Source organism: Gopherus flavomarginatus, chromosome 2, assembly GCF_025201925.1.
Source record: "Gopherus flavomarginatus isolate rGopFla2 chromosome 2, rGopFla2.mat.asm, whole genome shotgun sequence".
Taxonomy (NCBI): Eukaryota; Metazoa; Chordata; order Testudines; family Testudinidae; genus Gopherus; species Gopherus flavomarginatus.
The window spans coordinates 42,461,672-42,481,415 of record NC_066618.1 but is presented as its reverse complement, the minus strand read 5'-3'; the positions used below and the strand labels follow the sequence as shown (position 1 = coordinate 42,481,415).

General features: G+C 41.5%; 1 protein-coding gene across 1 annotated transcript in view; it reads right to left on the bottom strand.

Annotated features, from left to right (window-relative positions):
* CUBN (cubilin) overlaps positions 1–19,744 on the bottom strand; it is a 225,433-nt gene that overhangs the window by 148,165 nt on the left and 57,524 nt on the right. The window contains exons 23-27 of the mRNA XM_050937633.1: positions 17,787–17,973; positions 13,188–13,348; positions 12,016–12,197; positions 11,212–11,368; positions 8,003–8,190 (exon numbers count right to left, since the gene is read on the bottom strand). Of these exons, the coding sequence (XP_050793590.1) occupies positions 8,003–8,190; positions 11,212–11,368; positions 12,016–12,197; positions 13,188–13,348; positions 17,787–17,973 (875 nt within the window). The remainder of the gene's footprint in view (positions 1–8,002; positions 8,191–11,211; positions 11,369–12,015; positions 12,198–13,187; positions 13,349–17,786; positions 17,974–19,744) is intronic.

Sequence of the window (19,744 nt, the reverse complement as noted above, 5' to 3'; positions counted from 1 at the left end):
GCTTTACCTGTAAAGGGTTAACAAGCCCACAGGTAAAAGGAAAGGAGTGAGCACCTGACCAAAACAGCCAATGGAAGAGCTAGACATTTTTGAAATTGGGAAAAAAACTTCCCTTTGTCTGTGTGTTGTGGTTCTCCAGGAAAGAGGAGAACAGGGAGCAGTTATATTGTGAGAAGCTTAAGCCAGATATGAAAAACCATCAGATCATACCTAGAGATTGCTTATCTGAAACCCCAGATATGTAAATAAATTAGGAAATGTCTAAAAAGACACGATTAGTTTATTTCTGTTTATTTCTTATTGGCTTGTGGACTCCTCTGTGTTAACACCAAATGCTTTTTGTTTTGCTTGTAACCTTTAAACTGGATTCAAGAAGGTTATTCTTGATGTTTAAATTTTGTAAGTGAGTTTTTTTAAATCTAGCAAAAGCCTAAGTTCCAGATGTATTTTCTTTCTTTCTATTTTTAATAAAATTTACCTTTTTTAAGAAAAGGATTGGATTTTTTGTGTCCTAAGAGGTTTGTGCATATGTTGTTAAATTAGCTAGTGGCAACAGCTGATTTCCTTTGTTTTCTTTCTCAGCTCTTCCCAGCAGGGAGGTGGGGGAGAAGGGCTTGAGCGTACCCCACAGAAAAGAATTCTGGTTTCAAAGAGTTTTTTGCATTTGGGTGGTGGCAGCATCTACCCATCCAAGGTCAGAGAGAAACTGTAACCTTGGGAGTTTAATACCAGACTGGAGTGGTCAGTATTAATTTTTAGAATCCTTGCAGGCCCCCACCTTCTGCACTCAAAGTGCCAGAGTGGGGAATCAGCCTTGACAGGTCCTAGGTTGGGACCTGGTGGAGTGGAAGGGCCTGGGTCCCTCTACCTCTCTCCTCCAACCTTAAAGACTGAGGCATGTTGACCAAGCAAGGAGGCTGAAAAATCAAGCACTCCAACCACTAGGCCGCTCAGCCCTCCAAGCCCGTTACAGTGCTCTTGTGAAGGGAACAACATTTATGAGCCTAAGGCTGGCGCTACTAGAGGCGAAACTTCTTTGTCTTTTGCAGCACCTTGGGAATCATAAAGACAAAGGAGTTCTATCTCACTTTGAAGTAGTAAAGTGTTGATGGACAAGAAAGCAGGATCCCTTCTGGATCTGTGAGAATTATATCCCTGAAATTTCCTCTGGCAGGAAAATCATACTCTGGAAGAATCCAGGGCTGACCCCGTGAAACCCCTATGAAGAGGTGGGAATCCTCTTGTGGATTATACAACAAAATTAATGAAAGAGGATGGTACAGACTGAAAAAGCACAAAATAACTGTGTAGAGTTTGGAGCCAGTTGTCCTAGTACAGACAATGACAGGCCACAGATTAACTTAACTACAAACTGAGTTAATTCCTAATACTCTCTGAGTGAGGTAGGACTCTGAAAAGAAAAGAACCCTGTGGTATCAAAATATTTCTGGCAGGATGGATCACTTTAGGATACCCCTAAAGAGGGAGCTCCAAATCAGTTTTGATGAAAATAGATGGAAAATTTTGCCTCAGGAACAAGTTAACTTACTGAGGTATCTGATAAGACAAATTCCTCCAGCAATGGGAATAGAATCCTAAAGCCATCTGAGAGGGAGGTTACCCTATGGATCTTACTCAAAGGAATGACAGAACTTACAGAAGTGGGTTATGAAGAGGGATTTTGCCATTTTGGATTCTTTCCTCTGACAAGGGAATTTTAGTGGACTCACTTGAAGCTTTAAAAGCATCATCTGGGCTTTCTAATGCCACTGAGTCCCTCCATTCAATGGTGATAAAACCATAAAGTGAAAGAGACAAGCTCCATCACTGCTTGGAAGGTTTCATTTGTGTATCAAACAGGCCAGGCTCTACAGTGCCAGTTTCTACGTGAATTTGGGAGGACAGGGGGAGGACATTAGAAGATAGAAGAATTACAAGCAAAGACGGATCAGTGCTGAATTTCCTCTCATTGCCGGGGGCTTACACATTAGCATGCAGTAGACACGCTGACACTTCACAGTTTCCCCATTGTATTTAGTTGCTTTCCTGGAGGCAGAGGAAAAGTCACATTACTCTGAGCTGGCAGGGTGCAGCAGCTGAAGAAAATGTGCAACTAAAAATAAAGTATTACTCATTCATGCTGGGATTTGCATGTCTTCAAGCAAACCGCCATTTGGTCGCATCCTGAATCACTTGGTGCCACTCATCATCTGAGGTTTGTTTCAATTAGAGATCATGTAGCCCCTTAATCATTAACAAATTTACCACAGTTACACTACCAAGTTTTCTCCTCACTAGTGTAGTTTCAGTTCTGCTTTCTGACCATGGTTCTAAATATACCTGACCATCTGAGGAGCTGAAGATTAAGGCTATTTGGAAAAACTTTTTGAGCACAAATCTCCTCTTGGATCCTCAAAGCAGACCGTAACTGATATCCTGCTCTCTCTAATTGTTCAGCTCTCCCACTGAAAACCTGTTCATGCAGTGAAAGCAGTATATCACTGGTAAGAACTGCCATGGAGAGCTGAGCGGAGAATTTGCCTTTATCCTTAGAATGCTATATGGAGGAACTTCTACTGGTGAATTGTAAATCCCTGCAGGTATTTTATATCTGTAGATAGGTTTGATTATTATCAGCTTGCATACTAATGGGTTTCCAGATGCCGCTGCGGTCCAGCCAGAAGGCTGTAATTTGATGCCTGACTAAAGAACCCGGATGAATATATTCCATCTATCATTTGCTTCCACAGGGTGATGTGCTGCTGGTGATACTTTGCAATTGATGTGTGACCGCAAACTGAGCCATCCTCTGGGTTTGGAGAATTCCTGCTGGACTTTTAAAAACACATATATATCACATGATAGCTCAGATGTCTTGGGCAACTCCCACAGCTCCAATATGCTGTTAGCTTATTTACTGGTTCAAATTAGAGAAGCAAGTAAAACTAGGGTCAGGGGAAAAAAGTGTTACCCCTTTTCTTCTGTGTGTAACTTCATTAGAAAAAGAAGATTGCCGGTTTAGTTCAGGCAATCATTATTTAATGCATTATTCCCACATGGAGAGAGAGGATATTATGGTGTATTTCCGGAATGTTGCTGTGGTAAAAACATATCCTGTTACTGAAAAAGGAAATGAAAGCGTACTCAAGAACAGCTGTCCTGTGAAAGAATGCACTCATTTGCTGGAGCCTACATATTCAGGTGTAATAACTAGTTGTGAGCAAGACAGCACTACAGGGCTTGTTGATGTGGGGAGGAATTCTGCCCCTGCCCCCTGCACCGGTTCTGGAGCAGCAGGAGGGCCACTCTGTGCTTGCTACTGCAGACTCATGTCTTCAGTAGCCTCCATGGCATGGCGGGGGGGGGGGCGTCATCTGTCGGCTATGGGAGGCTAGCATCCAGCCCCACCCCTTCCATCTAAGGCCCCAGCCCCTTCCATGCCCCCCCCACCAGATCCAGAGCCCCAGTGCCAACAACACTGGAGTACTGGGAGAGTGGCCAGCTTGGTCCCAGTCCAAGCTGGGGCCACAGCACAGCAGACCAGGAAGCAGGTGGTCTGGGTATGGAGTGTGAGCAGGGCCACGCTTGGCTGTTTGGGGATGCACAGCCTCTCCCAGCCTATGATACCTGCCACCCATGCTCCATGGAACATACGCATCACCACGACACATGCAGGTTAGCCAATGGATATGCACAGATATAGATCTACTATCCTCTCCCACCATGCTATTGTGGACATCAACTAGTGCTCTACAGTGCACAGAGACTTGCCCTCATATATGAATGGCCTGCATCCTGTCCCCTGCACAGCAAAACTACACTGGTTCTGGGGTTCATCATGCATTTTTGTGCCATTGGGAAGAGGTGGGCAGGCTTTTCCCCCAGGATCATTACAAGCATATGCCAAACATGTTGGACTTCAAAGTGAGGGTTAAGTGCTGTGAGTATAAGAAAACAGAGGGAGTTAGCTGCTGAAGGACAGGAAGACAAGAGGTTTTCAAATCATATTTTTCTTGGATAAGAAGGAAGTGAATTTCATTCCTATTGCTAGACTCAAAACTCTATTGCAGTAACATTAAATTCTCTATATTTATAAAAGAGCATTGCCTCTTTTGAGCCTATGATCTGTCACACTAAATAAAATGTAAATCAATAAGTAAAGACAGAAGAGAAAACTATTATTATTCACAGGGGCAGCTCCAGGCCCCAGCACGGCAAGCGTGTGCTTGGGGTGGCAAGCTGCGGGGGGCGCTCTGCCAGCGCCACGAGGGCGGCAGGCAGCCTGCCTGCAGTTCTTGGGGTGGCAAAATGCCTAGAGTCACCCCTGATTATTCAGCTAACAGCATCATGACAGTAGAGAAAGATGCAGCATTTCTTTCCTAGGTTACTGTCCCTAACCTCACTGGTACAGCCTTCTGGCTATTTTTCCCCTTGAAAACATGAATGCTAGGTTTTAAATTCAAGTCACAGCAGGCAATATAATTACAATCCAATTCAACTAGTCTTAGTAGCACATCAGAACAAAAAAAAGTAGGTCTGCTATAAGGTATGTGCTTATAGGTGCTGGAACTAGAGGTGCTGGAGATGCTGCTGCACCTCCTGGCTTGAAGTGGTTTCCAACATATTTAAGTTTTACAGTTTGGTTCAATGGCTCTCAGCACTCCCACTATACAAATTGTTCCAGCACCCCTTTATGTGCTGTCTCCATACTGTCACTGCTTTGGTACATGTAGCTGCTCTGATATTCTCAACAACTAAGCTGTAAACCCTCTGAAAATGTCAGGCAACCTCCGACTGTTACTAGGAGCCAGCTTTCACTGCCAGACCACGAAACAGAATATGCTGCTCATTTGTTCAGGAAGTGCTCACCCTACATTAATGTTAGAAAATGCCTGGATAAAGTCCATCAGTCTGATTCTCTCCTGCTTTGGCCCTGTGTATGCACTTGCAGTGTGCAGAGTAGGTCCAGTGCTTAATTTGTGCCAGTGCTTGCCAGGGCTGAGCCCCAGCACCTCTAGGCTTGGGAGTTCATAGCCCTGGCACCTCTGGGCTTGCTGTGTCAGTTATGAAAGTAAAAAAAATTGTGAGAGACCTGGTACATAATTGCTTGTGCCCCAGCACCTCTTTCATTACAAATTAAGCTCTGAGTAGGTCTCAGATGCCACCACATCAGAAAGGAGACATTTTACCCCCACTTAGTACAGATGTGAATGTCTATGCAAGGTGCAAAGCTGTGGAGAATCAGGCCCCATGCAATCCAAACTCTGAGTCATGCTCCCTCACAGAGCTCCATTGGGGATGAGGTGGGTCGGCTTGACCCCAACGCTGGCCAGTGCCTTCAAGGCGCAACTTGACTCAAAAAACATTAGCATCCAGTGATCAAAGGAGAAAAAGAAAAGGGAAAAGCAACGCACTAATGATTTCTCATTATCTTCATGTAATTTCATTTCAGCTTGGCTCAGTCAAGCATTTAATTTGCACTGGTTGATCCCTGATCACCTGGGCACTGTGTTAGCGCATTCTCAGCTATGCACTTAGAGATTTGGGGTTTTTTCATCTAGTTGATTATAGTACTCTAAGGAACCTACAACCACTAGAAAGCAAGTGCAAGAGACTTCTTTCTTTCTTTCTTTTTCTTAGCAGGCCAAGGAGCAGCTAGTGAAGCTGAAAGTGTTTATTATATCAAGTTACCAAACAAAATACAGTTCCCATCCCAACTCTTTGAATCAGGGAATGATTCAGATATTTTAGCCACATTCCAATATGGAATTGAAAAATAGGCTCCTTTATAGTTTGGGATCTGACCTGGGTCCAAAAGTACAAAGGTGGGGTATGATCCAGAGATCTGTATCTATACACATCCCCTGCCTCCCCAATACCTCCCACATCCCCTCACACACGTAAACTCTTCCTCCCCAGAATTCTAAAGGGTTTCAAATTCACAGGTCTGGTTTGGGCCCATTTATACATATTAGGGATAAATTCCTAATCTAAAACACGCATTGCAAGTCACTCTTTCCTTATACTGACTCTTTAGAGCGACTCTACTCTTTTATTTCCTTCTGCTGTTACATGGTTTCTGGAGTGCATTCTCTATACAGCTGAGTCAGGTTTCTGCCAGAATACATCTATATATGTCAACACAAAGCCTATTTCAAATAATAATAGTAATGAAATATCTCTGCTTCTTCAAACATCTGGAATATACACCTGCTTTTTTAACCAGTGCTATTCCTGGTTGGTCCCTCTGGAGCTTTCCTTTTTAAATGTAATAATAACGTTAGCATTTTGCAAAATTGCAACATCTGTTCCACCCTAATAATTATGAGGCTTTATTCTGATTTTACTCATTCTCCCCTGACAAACAGAAGTCAGGTTCAGCATGGGTTTCAGCACAGGAATACCATTTGCTTAGAAAATCAGTGACACACACATTACAAAGCATTCTCTCCTTTCCCCTGTATCTCATAGATCTCTGTACTAATGTCAAAATATTCCCCTTTTCACAATTCAAAGAGTGACACAAACATTAGTTGATTTCCTAACTCATTCACCCTTGTTCTCTTTTTACATATTGGCACATATTTGTATGCCATGCAGCAGAATGAAGACATCTTTTCCATATCCAGGAACCGTAATTTTAAATGACATTTGAAGACAGACATATTTGTATTATGACAAAAAAAATTATTTTGATTTCTCTCAAAATGATCCTTTCCTCTAAAGTGTCTAACTGAACTTTGAATTTTTATGTTTCTGATTTTTGCCGCTGCAATTTAGCCACCTCTTTTGTAAATTAAAGACTCTTTAACACAGTTCTATGACTATTTTCTCCTGTGTTTTTACCCTTTTTAGTAAATTCATTCCATTTTTCTTTCATCAAACAAACTAGGAATTATTAAAACAAAGTTCCCCACATCCACATCACCCCCTCCTCCTCCCACCAACATGTTCTATTTCTGTTTCTTAAAATGTCCATCAAGCCCTCTCGAGTCTGGCACTATCCAGCCATGGCTCCTGGAATACTGTCTTCTAGCAGCCATCTTTTTCTTTCAGGGCTTTCTACTGTACTCATGGCCTCTGCCCTTCACTGGTCAGTTTTCACCAGTTTATTACCAGTTTTTCAACTATGGAAACTGGCACACCAAATGGACAAGGATGTAGGATATTAAGATGGAATGGACCAACAGGCCTAGCAGAGCTGTCACCTGACTTTCAGCAAGACCAGCCCCCAAATCACTAGGTATGCCTAAAAGAATACTATGAACCTTTGGATATCCACCACTTCATTGTCAGCTTCCTGGCTCCAAATAGCTATAATACTATTCAAAACTTTGGGATATAGTCCCTTAGGGTGAAATTCTTCCCTATGCAAAGCTTAAGTGGTGAATAAGTGCTTTGTGTTAGCCTCCTGTACAAGGGTGAATTTCACTCTTAGAGAGGCTGTGTTAATTCAGCAAGAACCCTTACGCGCATGCTGAATTTGAGTTTAAGGCTACCCCTACTCTGCAAAACACTTCAACATATGTTTAATTTCAAGTCACTGATACTTAAGCATATGCTTACAGCCTTGCTGAACAGGGATACACAAACACACGCGTAAGTGCTTTGTTGAATTGGTAGCATACGTTATATTACCCATGGTAAAATAATGTTAAGATGTACAACTATTCTTCGCAGTGAGTATGTCTCTAGCTCACACAGTATCATGACATGCTCAGACATGTTCCCTTTGGAAACTGATGAACAGACAGGTTCACTAACAGGTTCTGATTCCATCTTCTGATTTTAGCTGTTCACTAGAGTTCGAAGTACTAAATGACTAAAACTGATAGACATACAGGTAAGATATACAATGTAATCACTAACAATTAGAGTTTCTTTACTTGTTCTTCTAACAAAATATTTCTAATTTGAAAAAAATGAGGGCATGCTGTATTTTCAGTGCCTATTCTCCATGAAAGGAACTGATTTACATGTGGTCTGGAATTTGTATTCATACCTTCAAATAGTCCAGATCACAGTTTGATCCTTCTTCTACATCAAAGGATGTAAAGCTGTAGTTAAGTGTATTGCCAGCTGTAGTTTGGATAGTCCAGTTGCAGTGTTCATTTAGACGGTAATTGTTTGGATAATTTAAACTTTCCAAGATGCCTTGGCTACGGTTGGCAATCACTATTCCTTGGCAAACTGAGGGGAAAAAACAGTAATAAATTATACTTTGTATACTGCTTTCCATCCCAGGATCTCAAATTTTCTACAAATACTATTGAATAAAGCCTAATAATACTGCCATGAGGTAGGTACTATTATACCTATTTTACAGAGAAGGAAATTGAGAAAGAGAGAGGTAAGTGATTTTCCCAAGGACACACAGGCATGAGGAACAAAATCCAGACATCCCAACTACAAGTCGTTCATTATAAGAATATCCTTCCTCCCAAGTAATACTGGAATCATATGCTGATTTCCCCCATTATTCTACATACTCTTTTTGCCTATCTTTCTTTGTTTCCAATGCAAAATTATTCTCTAAAACATCTATTTATATTACTTTTAAAAACTCAGAATAAAAATGCAATGTATCATCTAGCTAAATAAGTCACTTCGAACCAATTTACAGTGGCTGGAGCTGCATTTAGACACAGTACTGCAAACTCACATACCATTTCAGTGAACTAGGAAAAAAAAAAGATTACACATGGCTAGAAAGATGAATGAAATTAGTTGGCTTGTGTTGGACATCCTAATTGGTTTAACATGCTGGAAGTCAGCGTGAAGTTCTTAATAATACTTTCCCTGGTTAGTCATCAAGCAGAGATCTAGAAAAGGATTTGGGGATTTTGACTGGGATAAAGAGTTTTTCCCTCTGAGGGGACAGAGGGGGAATGAAAAGAAGGTATAGAAAGGGCACAGAGCAGCCATGCTGTTGGATCAGTGATTCTCATTTTCCTGAATCTGGATTCCACTGGACTCAGAGACTATCAATATGAGTAAATGCTGTGCTGCAGAGCATACTGTATGTGGTTACTCCATAATAATGTGTACATGGGAGCAGAATAAGATGAAGGGGGTGGCAGGGAGTTAACAGGGGAGTCTCTAGTCTGATCACTCTGACACTAAGTAGCTCCCCAAGAGGGCTAACTGGGGAATGAAATGTGTTTAGCTACTCAGGACAGCGGGCTGGGTGAGCTAAAGGATTAATTAACCCATCAGCTGAGGACTCGCAAAAAGGCACAGGAAGGCTGTGCAAGGGGAACAGGGCTGGCTGAGCCCAGTCTCACAGAGCTCTCAGTTCAAGGAGACATTCACTCTTCTTGGGCCCTAGGAAACGGGCTGAAGATACGAGGGACATTGTACATAGTATTGACGTTTAAAACTATAAAGGCATTGGTGGAGACATCTGAAATAAACAGCCCGGTGTGGATATTCATCTAGTGCAGTCTGAGAAGGTTTCTGTGGTGCAAGAAAGTCACTGGGAAAGTGGCATAGCCTTGAATTGGAAGATAACCAGGGACAATACCCAGTGAACGGGTCCAGTGAGACTTTGATATCCTGGAAGGAGAAAATTATAGTCACTTGGCTATAGAGCCAAGCCATAAAAAGGGAGAACCCTGAGTCATGAAGAGGAAGCACTGTTACTACTGGAGTATGAGAAGGGCCACAGAATAAATGAGAGACTGAAGGGGACATCAGACCAGGCAGAATTCTTCCACAGATGCAGTCACAAGCGGACTTCTCAGCAGTGACTAGAGAATCCCATGACAGTCCTCTTTAAAAGGACGTAGCTACAAGGCTTTTTCTAATCAAGAGTCTTACTTGGTGGCATGTAAAGAATATGCTGCAAGACTGTGGGATTCCTTTAAGGGATGACTGAGCCAGTCAAAGTTAAAAAAAAATGCACCACACAAACACAAAATAAACTTGAATATCCTTGGCTTTTCAAACATTTTGATTAGAAACAGTGGGGTATAATCATTTACTGTAATTCAAACCCAGAGGAATTCCCAGCTACAGCCTTCTCTTTAAACCTACAAGTCCTCTCAAGATGACAAGTCATCTTCAGGATATTCAGAAATTAACTGTAATGCTGTTTATACTTAGTGACATACCAAAAGTTTACCTAATCCATATGGCACATAATGTATTGCACAAGAAGAAAATTAAATATTGGGACAATATTCAAGATTATGGAGAAAATCCAGAATTCTGCATGATTTATAATTTAAAAGATAAGTACCAGCTATGAAAGTGTTATAAAGAGTATGGCACAAAATAGAAAAATATTTTAAATCCAAAAACCTAGATATTGTTCATATTTGCTTTCAGACTACTAACCTCTCCTCCCCCCTTCCCAAGATTTAGTGACGACTTTGTTTAAAAATATATTGGTTCATTCTTTAATACCAATAAAAATAAGTATAAAAGGAACTGATTTATTTTTGTTGTGCGTATATTGTAACAAGCTGATCACATTGATTTGTGGAAATGACACCTCCAAATGTTGGTGTTCTGCTCTCTGCAGAACTTCAACACTTTCAGGTACTTCCAGGAGAAGAATTCTTTTGCAAAGAAATTAAAAAATGTGTCTTTTGCAACAAATGCTTTGAAAAATGAAACTCTCAGAAATGTTCCAGATGGGCTTTACTAAAACCTATGGACCAGATTCCCCGTTACATTGAAGGGGGCCAAAAGGATCTGGTTGTGGCTCCTTGATCTTCACCCACCTAGCCTCAGCAGAAATTACAGCAGCAAAGGGGCTAATTTATCTTCCACCGTTGGCAAAATGTCTGAACCCTACACCAACGGAAGATTAGGAGTAGCTGCGCACTGTTCCACCATGTCCCTCTCATCCACGCACCAGCCCTGGAATGGCCGTGACACACATCCTCACAAACATTCAGTCCTTAATGAAAGAGTAGAAGGGGCAGCAGACATAGGTGGCAGCAGAGCCAACTCTACTTGCTTTCCATCAGGATACATTCTCTTATGTTGGAATTCAAAACTAGCTATTTCTGTCCATTTTAAGTGCACTATGTGCTGTGGCCCTAGCAGACCAGAAAATCTAGCCAAATACTACAATACATGCACAATCTTTCCTAGAAAAGAATTCTGCTCACAAATGAGACCAGAGTATACAATAAGAAGTTTGTAGAACCAATACTGGCATTCTAGCAACTTGCCGCTCTCACTCTTCTTGTTCATACTTACTCTGCTTGTACTCAGCAAGGAAACCTCTACTTTCAAGATGGCCATCTGTCCTTAGTTTCACATATAAAGTATCCCTGGTGGAGCGAATTGACTCTGGTATCTGATTCCCACAAAATTTACCCAGCATCTTAGCATTGCTACTGTTGCCATCATATACCTTTGAATAAAGAGACATATAAAAATCTTGAGGGATGATGATAGTAGTGAAAATTATTAAACTTAACACATTTAACTGATCTCTCATATGTAAAGTAAAGGAGAACGAAGCTATCACATTTTATGGGGAAAGCTATATATGGAAAAACAGTATAAAGGGACAAACTTTCTGAAGTGACATTTCAATTTGCTCTTAAATCTCTCCCTCTCTCACACACACACATCCTGTATCCTCCTCTGCCCCAAGATAAATCCTCTCCATAACTGTAGAGGTGGCATTCAGGATGAATTTTCCTAGTTTAGAACTGGTCACTTGGTGTGAATCTCTCTGTCTCTGTACATAGGCACTCACACTGTGCTCCCTCCCCCAGTGCAGGTGCTGAGAGCCACTGAACCAGCTGTAAACCCTGGATATAATGGAAACCACTTCAAGTCAGGGGGTGCTGCAGCATGCCCAGCACACCTAGTTCCAGCACCTATACCCCTGTCTGAGGTGGGGTGATCAGATGTCCTGATTTTATAGGGACAGTCCTGATTTTTGGGTCTTTTTCTTATATATGCTCTTGTTACTCCCCACATCCTGTCCCAATTTTTCACACTTGCTGTCTGGTCACCCTAATCTGAGGAAGAGAGAGAGACTGTACATACAGCAAGGTAATCAGAGCTGCATTTTGGATGAAACTCCAAGTGGAACTGTTTAAACTGGATTTCAAATGGGCTGCCTCGGCTTGACTTCAACAACCAGTAGCATTCTGAATTGTGGTAGTAAGGCATAGGATAGTTGGGAGACATGAACATGCCAGATGAAGTTGTGAGGGTCCCACCACAGCCTAAAAAGAACAAAGAGAACCATAATTAACTGCATTAAACCTCACCAGTCTCTCTCCCATAAAGAGATTTTATGCTTAGTTCTCTGCTCTGCTACTGTAACTCTCCTTTACCCAATGAAATGCTTCACAGCAGGGGGCTACCTCACAGGATTATACACATTTTAGAGCCCCTTGGGAAAATTCTAACCTCAGGCAAGAGATGTGTCCTGCTGGAATTACACTTCAGCGAAAGTACAAATCATCTGCTAATGAATGTATTACATCCATTAGCATGAGACTTTCCATGGTTACTGATGCCATGGCAATGAGTTTATAGCTCTTTTTAAAGGGACTTTAGGTTTATCCTCATACTTTCCCTTCCTTCTTGCCATAATTATGTGACAGAAACTAGAAAATACACAATAATAACTGCACTTCGATAGCATGTTTCCCTGCGGATCTTAAAGTATTTTATGACTATTAGCTAATTAATCCTAACAGCAAACCTTTGAGATAGCTATTACCATACAAATAGTGACCTGAAGACATGAAAGGGTAAATGATTCACCAAATGTCTCATAGTAAGTCAGTGACAGAGACAGCAACAGAACCTAGGAGTCTTATCTCCTGCTCTGCTGTTCTAATACTAAATCCTGCTCCGCTGCCTTCCCACGCTGTATCTTGGCCCCTCTTCTCTTAGCACCATTAATTTCCTAACAAGCACAGAAACAAAGGATACCGGGGAAGTTAAAATATAAACTAGAATATGGTGCTATCATAAATCACTTGGAGAAAAGCCCTTATTTATCCAAGAACAGGAAATATAGATCCCTGTTCGAAACTGCTTGAACTTGTGTTGCCACTAATCAGTTAAGTTTGAGGGAAAGTATTAAAAAGGGATTCAGGATGCATTTAGATGCAGGTGAGATGGAAAACTGCACAGAGGAAAAGGATAAATGATCTAGCAAGGAGACTGGTCAAATAGCTCCACCCTTGGCATTCTCATTTTACCTGTTGTGGTACCATCCCAGTAAGCTGAAAATCCAGTTCTTGTGCCATATACATCGCTTACAAATTTTATCCATAGCCTGTTACTATGGGAGATGATTACAGGAGGCAGAGTTGAACCACAGTACTTTCCAAGGACTGGTGATGTTTCATAGCCTCCATCTCTAGAATGAAACAGAAGAAAAGTCTTGGGCCAAACAGGTAAAGAATGAGAAGAGTAAAAGAAATGTCTCCTGGGATTCCTTCAGCTTTGTCTTTAGCAGGAATACATTAGTAACTACTAAATGGTGCAAGACATCTTAATCAACTACTTACAAACCACTTGCAAGCACTTTGGCCCAGCTTGTGAAGGTATTTAGGCATTGCTGCACTCAGCATCACAACGCCTAAATGGTTTAGGAACCTCCCTCTCATTTCAAAAGCCAAAATTCCATTCAGAGCTGATGAGATAGAGGTTCCAAAGTCCTTTTGGAAATGAGATTTAGGGCCCAAAATCTTAAATTAAATTAAGTGGTGCAATATTGAGAGCAGCAATGCCAAAATATCTTCAAAAGTAGGGCACAAATCTCAACAATCTCATTACAGTACAGATTCAAAACATCTCAACATCCTGACAGAGCCAAAGAAGCATCTCTGGGATCTTCCAAGCTGCATGGGAAAGCAATGAGGGTAAAGCATCAGAGTCATCATGACTGTCCTCTATAAAGCAACAAAAGCCTACATTAGCCTGCCTATATCTCCAAACAGATGGGTTGAATCTTAGTTTTAGATGATTTGCTCTGGTCTCTGTAGATGATTCCACAGCTGATGTTTCTGACCCTGTGCTCAGCTGGTGCTGGCACCCCCTAGTTTTGCAATCAGGGTGAACGTGCAATGCTTTGTTGTACCTCCTGAACATGTTGGTCTTCAGGTTAGTTATATTTCTGAGTGCGCGCGGGCGCGCACACACACACACACACACACACACACACACACACACACACACACACACACACTTTAAAAAACAACCCGAGATGCCATTTTAATATGTTGCCGCCAAAGCAGAGCCATATTTTAAAGAGATAAATCCTGTTTCTACTTGTTTTTGTTAAAACATTCGGTTTAGCCTTGTTATGATAGAAGGTCTGTTCTCTCCTCTTACCCCACTGAGGAAGACTTAAACAACTATCTGATGTCTAAGGTTGTTGTGGTTTCTAAACTGTGAAAATGCCTCCTCTGACCCATATCCCTGTCTGCTCAATTTTAATATTTCCTCCCAACTACCAATTTACTGTAGTATTAAAGATTACATCAGCCCAGAAACTGGGCCAGATCCTCAGATGGAATAAAATTTTATAGGTCCACTGAAGTCAAAATACTTGCGATAACACACTCTGCATAACTCCATTCAAGTCAATGGAGCTATGCAGATTTACACCAGCTAAGGATCAGAACCACTCAAAAACTTCATTATCAACTTTTTCAATGTCTTCATGATGCCATCAGTGTATTGTCACTGAGGGAGAACAGTACAATTGATGTGCAGCGGATTACAATGCTCTGCAGAATCAAGGGTAACAATGCACTCAGCTCTACTCTTCGGAGCAGTAACTATTGATAATGCTTAAATATGTAAGTGCACACAATGCTTTACAAAACATGCAACTGTGCAACATAAGAACAGCCATAAGGGGTGAGACCAATTGTCTAACTAGTCCAGTATCCTGTCTCTGACAGAGGCCAGTGCCAGATGCTCCTGGCAGTTGGAGGTTTAGGGACACCAGAGCATGGGGTTGCATCTCTGACCATCTTGGCTAATCGCCATTGATGGACCTGTTCTCCATGAATTTATCTAATTCTTTATTGAATCCATTTATACTTTTGGCCTTCACAACATTCCATGGCACTGACTTCCACATTTTGACTGTGTGTTGTGTGAAGAAATACTTTCTTCTATTTGTTTTAAACCTGCTGCCTATTAATTCCATTGGTGACCCTTCTTCTTGTGTTATGTAAAGGGGTAAATAATGCTTCCCTATTCACTTTCTCCATATCATTCATGGTTTTATAGACCTCTAGCATCTGTCCTGAGTCAACTCTTTTCTAAGCGGAACAGTCCCAGTCTTTTTAATCTCTCCTCATATGGAAGCTGTACCATATCTGTAATCATTTTCTTGCCTTTCTTTACACCTTTAAGCATTCTAATGTAACTTTTTTGAGATGGGGTGACCAGAATTGCACACAGTATTCAAGGTGTGGGTGTACCATGGATTTATACAGTGTCATTATGACATTTTCTATTTTATTATCTATTCCTTTCCTAATGCTTTTTGGACAGCCACTGCATATTGAGCAGATGTTTTCAGAGAACTATCCATGATGACACCAAGATCTCTTTCTTGAGTGGTAACAGCTGAATTAGAACCCATCATTTACATACATACATGGAATTAGCATGCATCCCTTTGCATTTATCAACACTGAATTTAATCTGCTGTTTTGTCACCCAATTTAGTGAAATCCCTTTGTAACTCTTCACAGTCAGCTTTAAAATTAACCAGCTTGAGTAATTTTGTATGTCTTCAATTTTGCCACTTTATTCTTAACCCCCCCACCATATTCCAGATCATTTATGACTATGTTGAACAGCACAAGTCTCAGTACAGATCCTTGTTGGACCCTGGTATTTACCTTTCTCCATTGTGAAAATGGACCCTTTGTTTCCTATATTTTAACCAATTACTGATTCACAAGAGGACCTTCCCTCTTATCCCATGACAGCTTTCTTTGCTTAAAAGCCTTTGGTGTGGGACCTTGTCAAAGGCTTTCTGAAAGTCGAAGTACATTATATAGCTGGATCACCCTAGTCTACATGGTTGTTGATTTCCTCAAAGAATTCTAATAGATTTGTGAGGCATGATTTCCCTTTACAAAAGCCATGTTGACTCTTCCTCAACATATCGTGTTCATCTGTGTCTGATAATTCTGTTGTTTACTATAGTTTCAACCAATTTGTCTGGAACTAAAGTTAGGCTTACCAGGCTGTAGTTGCCAGAATTGCCTCTGGAGCCTTTTTTTAAAAATAGGTGTTACATTAGCTACTTTCCAGTCATCTGGTACAGAGTCTGATTCAAATATAGGTTACATACCACAGTTAGTAGTTCTGCGATTTCCTATCTGAGTTCCTGGTGACTTATTACTTTTTAATTTATCAATTTGTTCCAAAATCTCCTCTATCGACACCTCAATCGGGGATGTTCCTCAGATCTGTCACCTAAATGGAATGGCTTGGGTGTAGGGATCTCCCCCACATCCTCTGTAGTGAGGACTAATGCAAAGACATCTTTTAGCTTCTCTGCAATAGCCTCATTTTCCTTGTGTGCCCCTTTAGCACCTCGTCATCCAGTAGCCCCACAAATTGTTTGGTAGGTTTGCTGCTTCTGATTTACTTAAAAAATTGCTGTTAGCTTTTGTGTCATCAATTGGTTCTTCTTTGAATTCTTTCTTGGCCCACCTTCTTATACTTTTACACTTGACTTGCCAATGTTTAAGCTGTTTTCTATTTTCCTCATTAGGATTTCACTTCCAATTTTTAAGACTCCTTTTTGACACTCTCCACCTCTTTTATTCTGCTGTTTAGCATAGCTGGCATTTTTTTGGTCCTCTTACTGTTTTTTTTATTATTATTATTTGGGAGTATATGTTAGTTTGTGCCTCTATTACAGTGTTTTAAAAATAGTCTCCATGCAGTTTGCAGGTATTTAACCTTTGTGACTGTCCCTTTTAATTTCTGTTTAGCTTCCTCATTTTTCTGCAGTCCCTCTTTTTGAACTTAAATGCTACTGTGGTGGGTTTCTTTAGCTTTTTTCCTCCTAAACAGATGTTAAATTTAATTACAGCATGGTCACTATTACCAAGCAGTTCAGCTATATTCAGCTCCTGGAACCCACAAGGAGAGAGGCCGTTCTTGATTTTGTACTACGTTCCATGTAGGACAAAATCAAGAACGGCCTCTCTCCTTGTGGGTTCCAGGACTAGTTGCACCATAAAGCAGTCATTTATGGCATGAAGAAATTTTACCTCTGCATCCTGTCCTGAGGTTACATATACCCAATATTAAGATAGTTGAAATGAAGCCATTCTAACTTCCCTGTGCATTTCACAGTCCCTATCACCGTCCTGGTCAGGTGGTCAGTAGTAGATTCCTACTGCTATATCTTATTGTCCAAGCATGGAATTTCTATCCATAAAGATTCAATGATTCACTTTCATTCATTTAAGATTTTTACTTTATCTGACTCTATGCTTTCTTTCACTTATAGTGCCTCTCCCCAACCAGTACAAAAAGAGATGGCCCTTCTGCTGAGGAATTGACAAGCCCCACAAGAATCCATTCACTTACTCTGACAGCTGGAATTTATCCAGGACCATCACAGGTGGGAAACATAAGGCTGGAATAGGAAGGAGGGAGCAACAGGGTTTTATTTCTAGTTCACTATCAAACCCTTTTTTGCCAGTTTCAGGTACATTTCAGGCTACAGCTTCTTGTTCAGCCTAAATTGATTCTACTTTCTTCCCTTGGCTGCGATTAGTAATGAGGATAATAGAACTAAATGGACTTGCCTGATTTCTACATAATCCGATGAACAAAACTTATTCCCTTCCAAGGTGAAGTTGGTGAAGTGCAGCATAATCTGTTTGTTGGTTTCCACTCTGATCCTGTATATGCACTCTGTCTTGACAGGGTAGTTTCTGGGGTAGTTTGGAGATGTCAGCACACCAGTGGCATCAGTGTATTGATGGGAGCATACTTTTAAAAGAAAGAAGCAGAGCACACAGTGACTTGAAGATACATCAACCGCAAAGCTCCATTCCAAAGATGTCTGTTGGTTATGAAACAGTTTAAAGCACATATTTAATTAAAAATAAATATCTATTTCTGACAGACAGGAGACCAAACATCCTGATCTACTCTATATTGTAACTTATCTTGGAAAAATCTTATTGATGGAGCTCCCAATTTAAAGTAACCCATCAAACCAAAAACAGAATCCAGGATGTGTAAGGGATTTATTGTATTTGATTTGACACGTTGATTGTTTAAGTAAAGCTTTCTTTAATCAATGTGCGTACAAAGGCAGAGGTGGTGGTGGTATGTGTGGTGTGGTGGAGGGTTAAGTATTTCTAGTTGCTAAAAAGGCTTTGATCGAACACTGGTAGACAGTAAAAAAGGACACTGTAGTCGCTACCTTGATGATCTACAGTCAGCACAATGTGCTGCCTTTGAGTCCTGAACATCTGAGCAACAGAGGCTTAGAAAGCTACTGTGCATTCACTCTCTGAGTGAAAGGAACATCTCACATTGCTCTCAGGTGGCCTCCATTGAACTAAATTAGGAGCAATGTTGATTTTCCTTTCTAACTTCCTTTTTCTGTTTACCTAAGTCATGAAGGGGCACCTGACTGGTCACATTCTAACTGCAGGAAAGCATAAAATCCCTGATTGCCAGGACCCAGCTGTTCTCTCCAAGGTACAGTTCTAGAATGAGTTACATCCATCCTTTCTGGACCAACAAGAGGGCAACCATGACACTGAGGCCATGGCTACACTTACAGTTCTGCAGTGCTGGTAGTTACAGCTGTGTTCGTACAGCTGTGTAGGGCCAGCGCTGCAGTGTGGCCACACTGAAAGCTACCAGCGCTGCAGTGTGGCCACATTTGCATCATTTGCAGCGCTGTTGGGAGTGGTGCATTGTGGGCAGCTATCCCAGCATTCAAGTGGCTGCAACGTGCTTTTCAAAAGAGGAGGGTGGGGTGGAATGTGACAGGGAGCGTGGAGGAGACAGACAGAATGGATTTTTGGAGTTGACACTGTTCTCAGCTCCCTGCCTTGCAAGTTCTAAGGTCTTGTGCCTACCTTCAATCATTTTAAAAGTTCTGACTCCCTTCCCCCACTCCTCTCTCATTCACTAAATGCAAATTATGTACTCCTAAATACCCGTCAGACCAGATAAGCAACTGCTCAACACGGACTTCCCCCTTCCCCTCTGCCGTGTGAGAGTGCTGTTTCTCTCTTCAAGCAAACAGCTGTGAACATTCCAAAGTAATTCCCCTGCCTGCCTCCGCTCGCTCAGTAAACAGGAGCTGTGTTTGTTTTTTAAATAAGCAGTTTGGCTGAACTCTGAGCTCTCCCTTTCTTCCGGTTTGTTGTGGACAGGAATTCTAGGATACCTCCTTATACCCCGGAGGTCAATAAAAGCGCTGGTGGGGTCCACACTTGCTGACCAGCGCTGGATCACCAGCGCTGGAATCGCTACACCCGAGGCTCGACCGGGTGTACAGCCAGCGCTGCAACCAGGGAGTTGCAGCGCTGGCCATGCTTTGCAAGTGTGGCCACATCCTAAGTTGCAGCGCTGTAACCCCCTCACCAGCGCTGCAACTCTCTAGTGTAGCCATGGCCTGAGCCTTGGCATGAGGTGGAAAATGGGATGGAGAAATGAGGGGATTTGAGAGAACCTCTGCAAAAAGAGAGAGCAAAAGCTCTACAAAAGTTCAAACTCTTGCTGTAGGACAGAATATAAG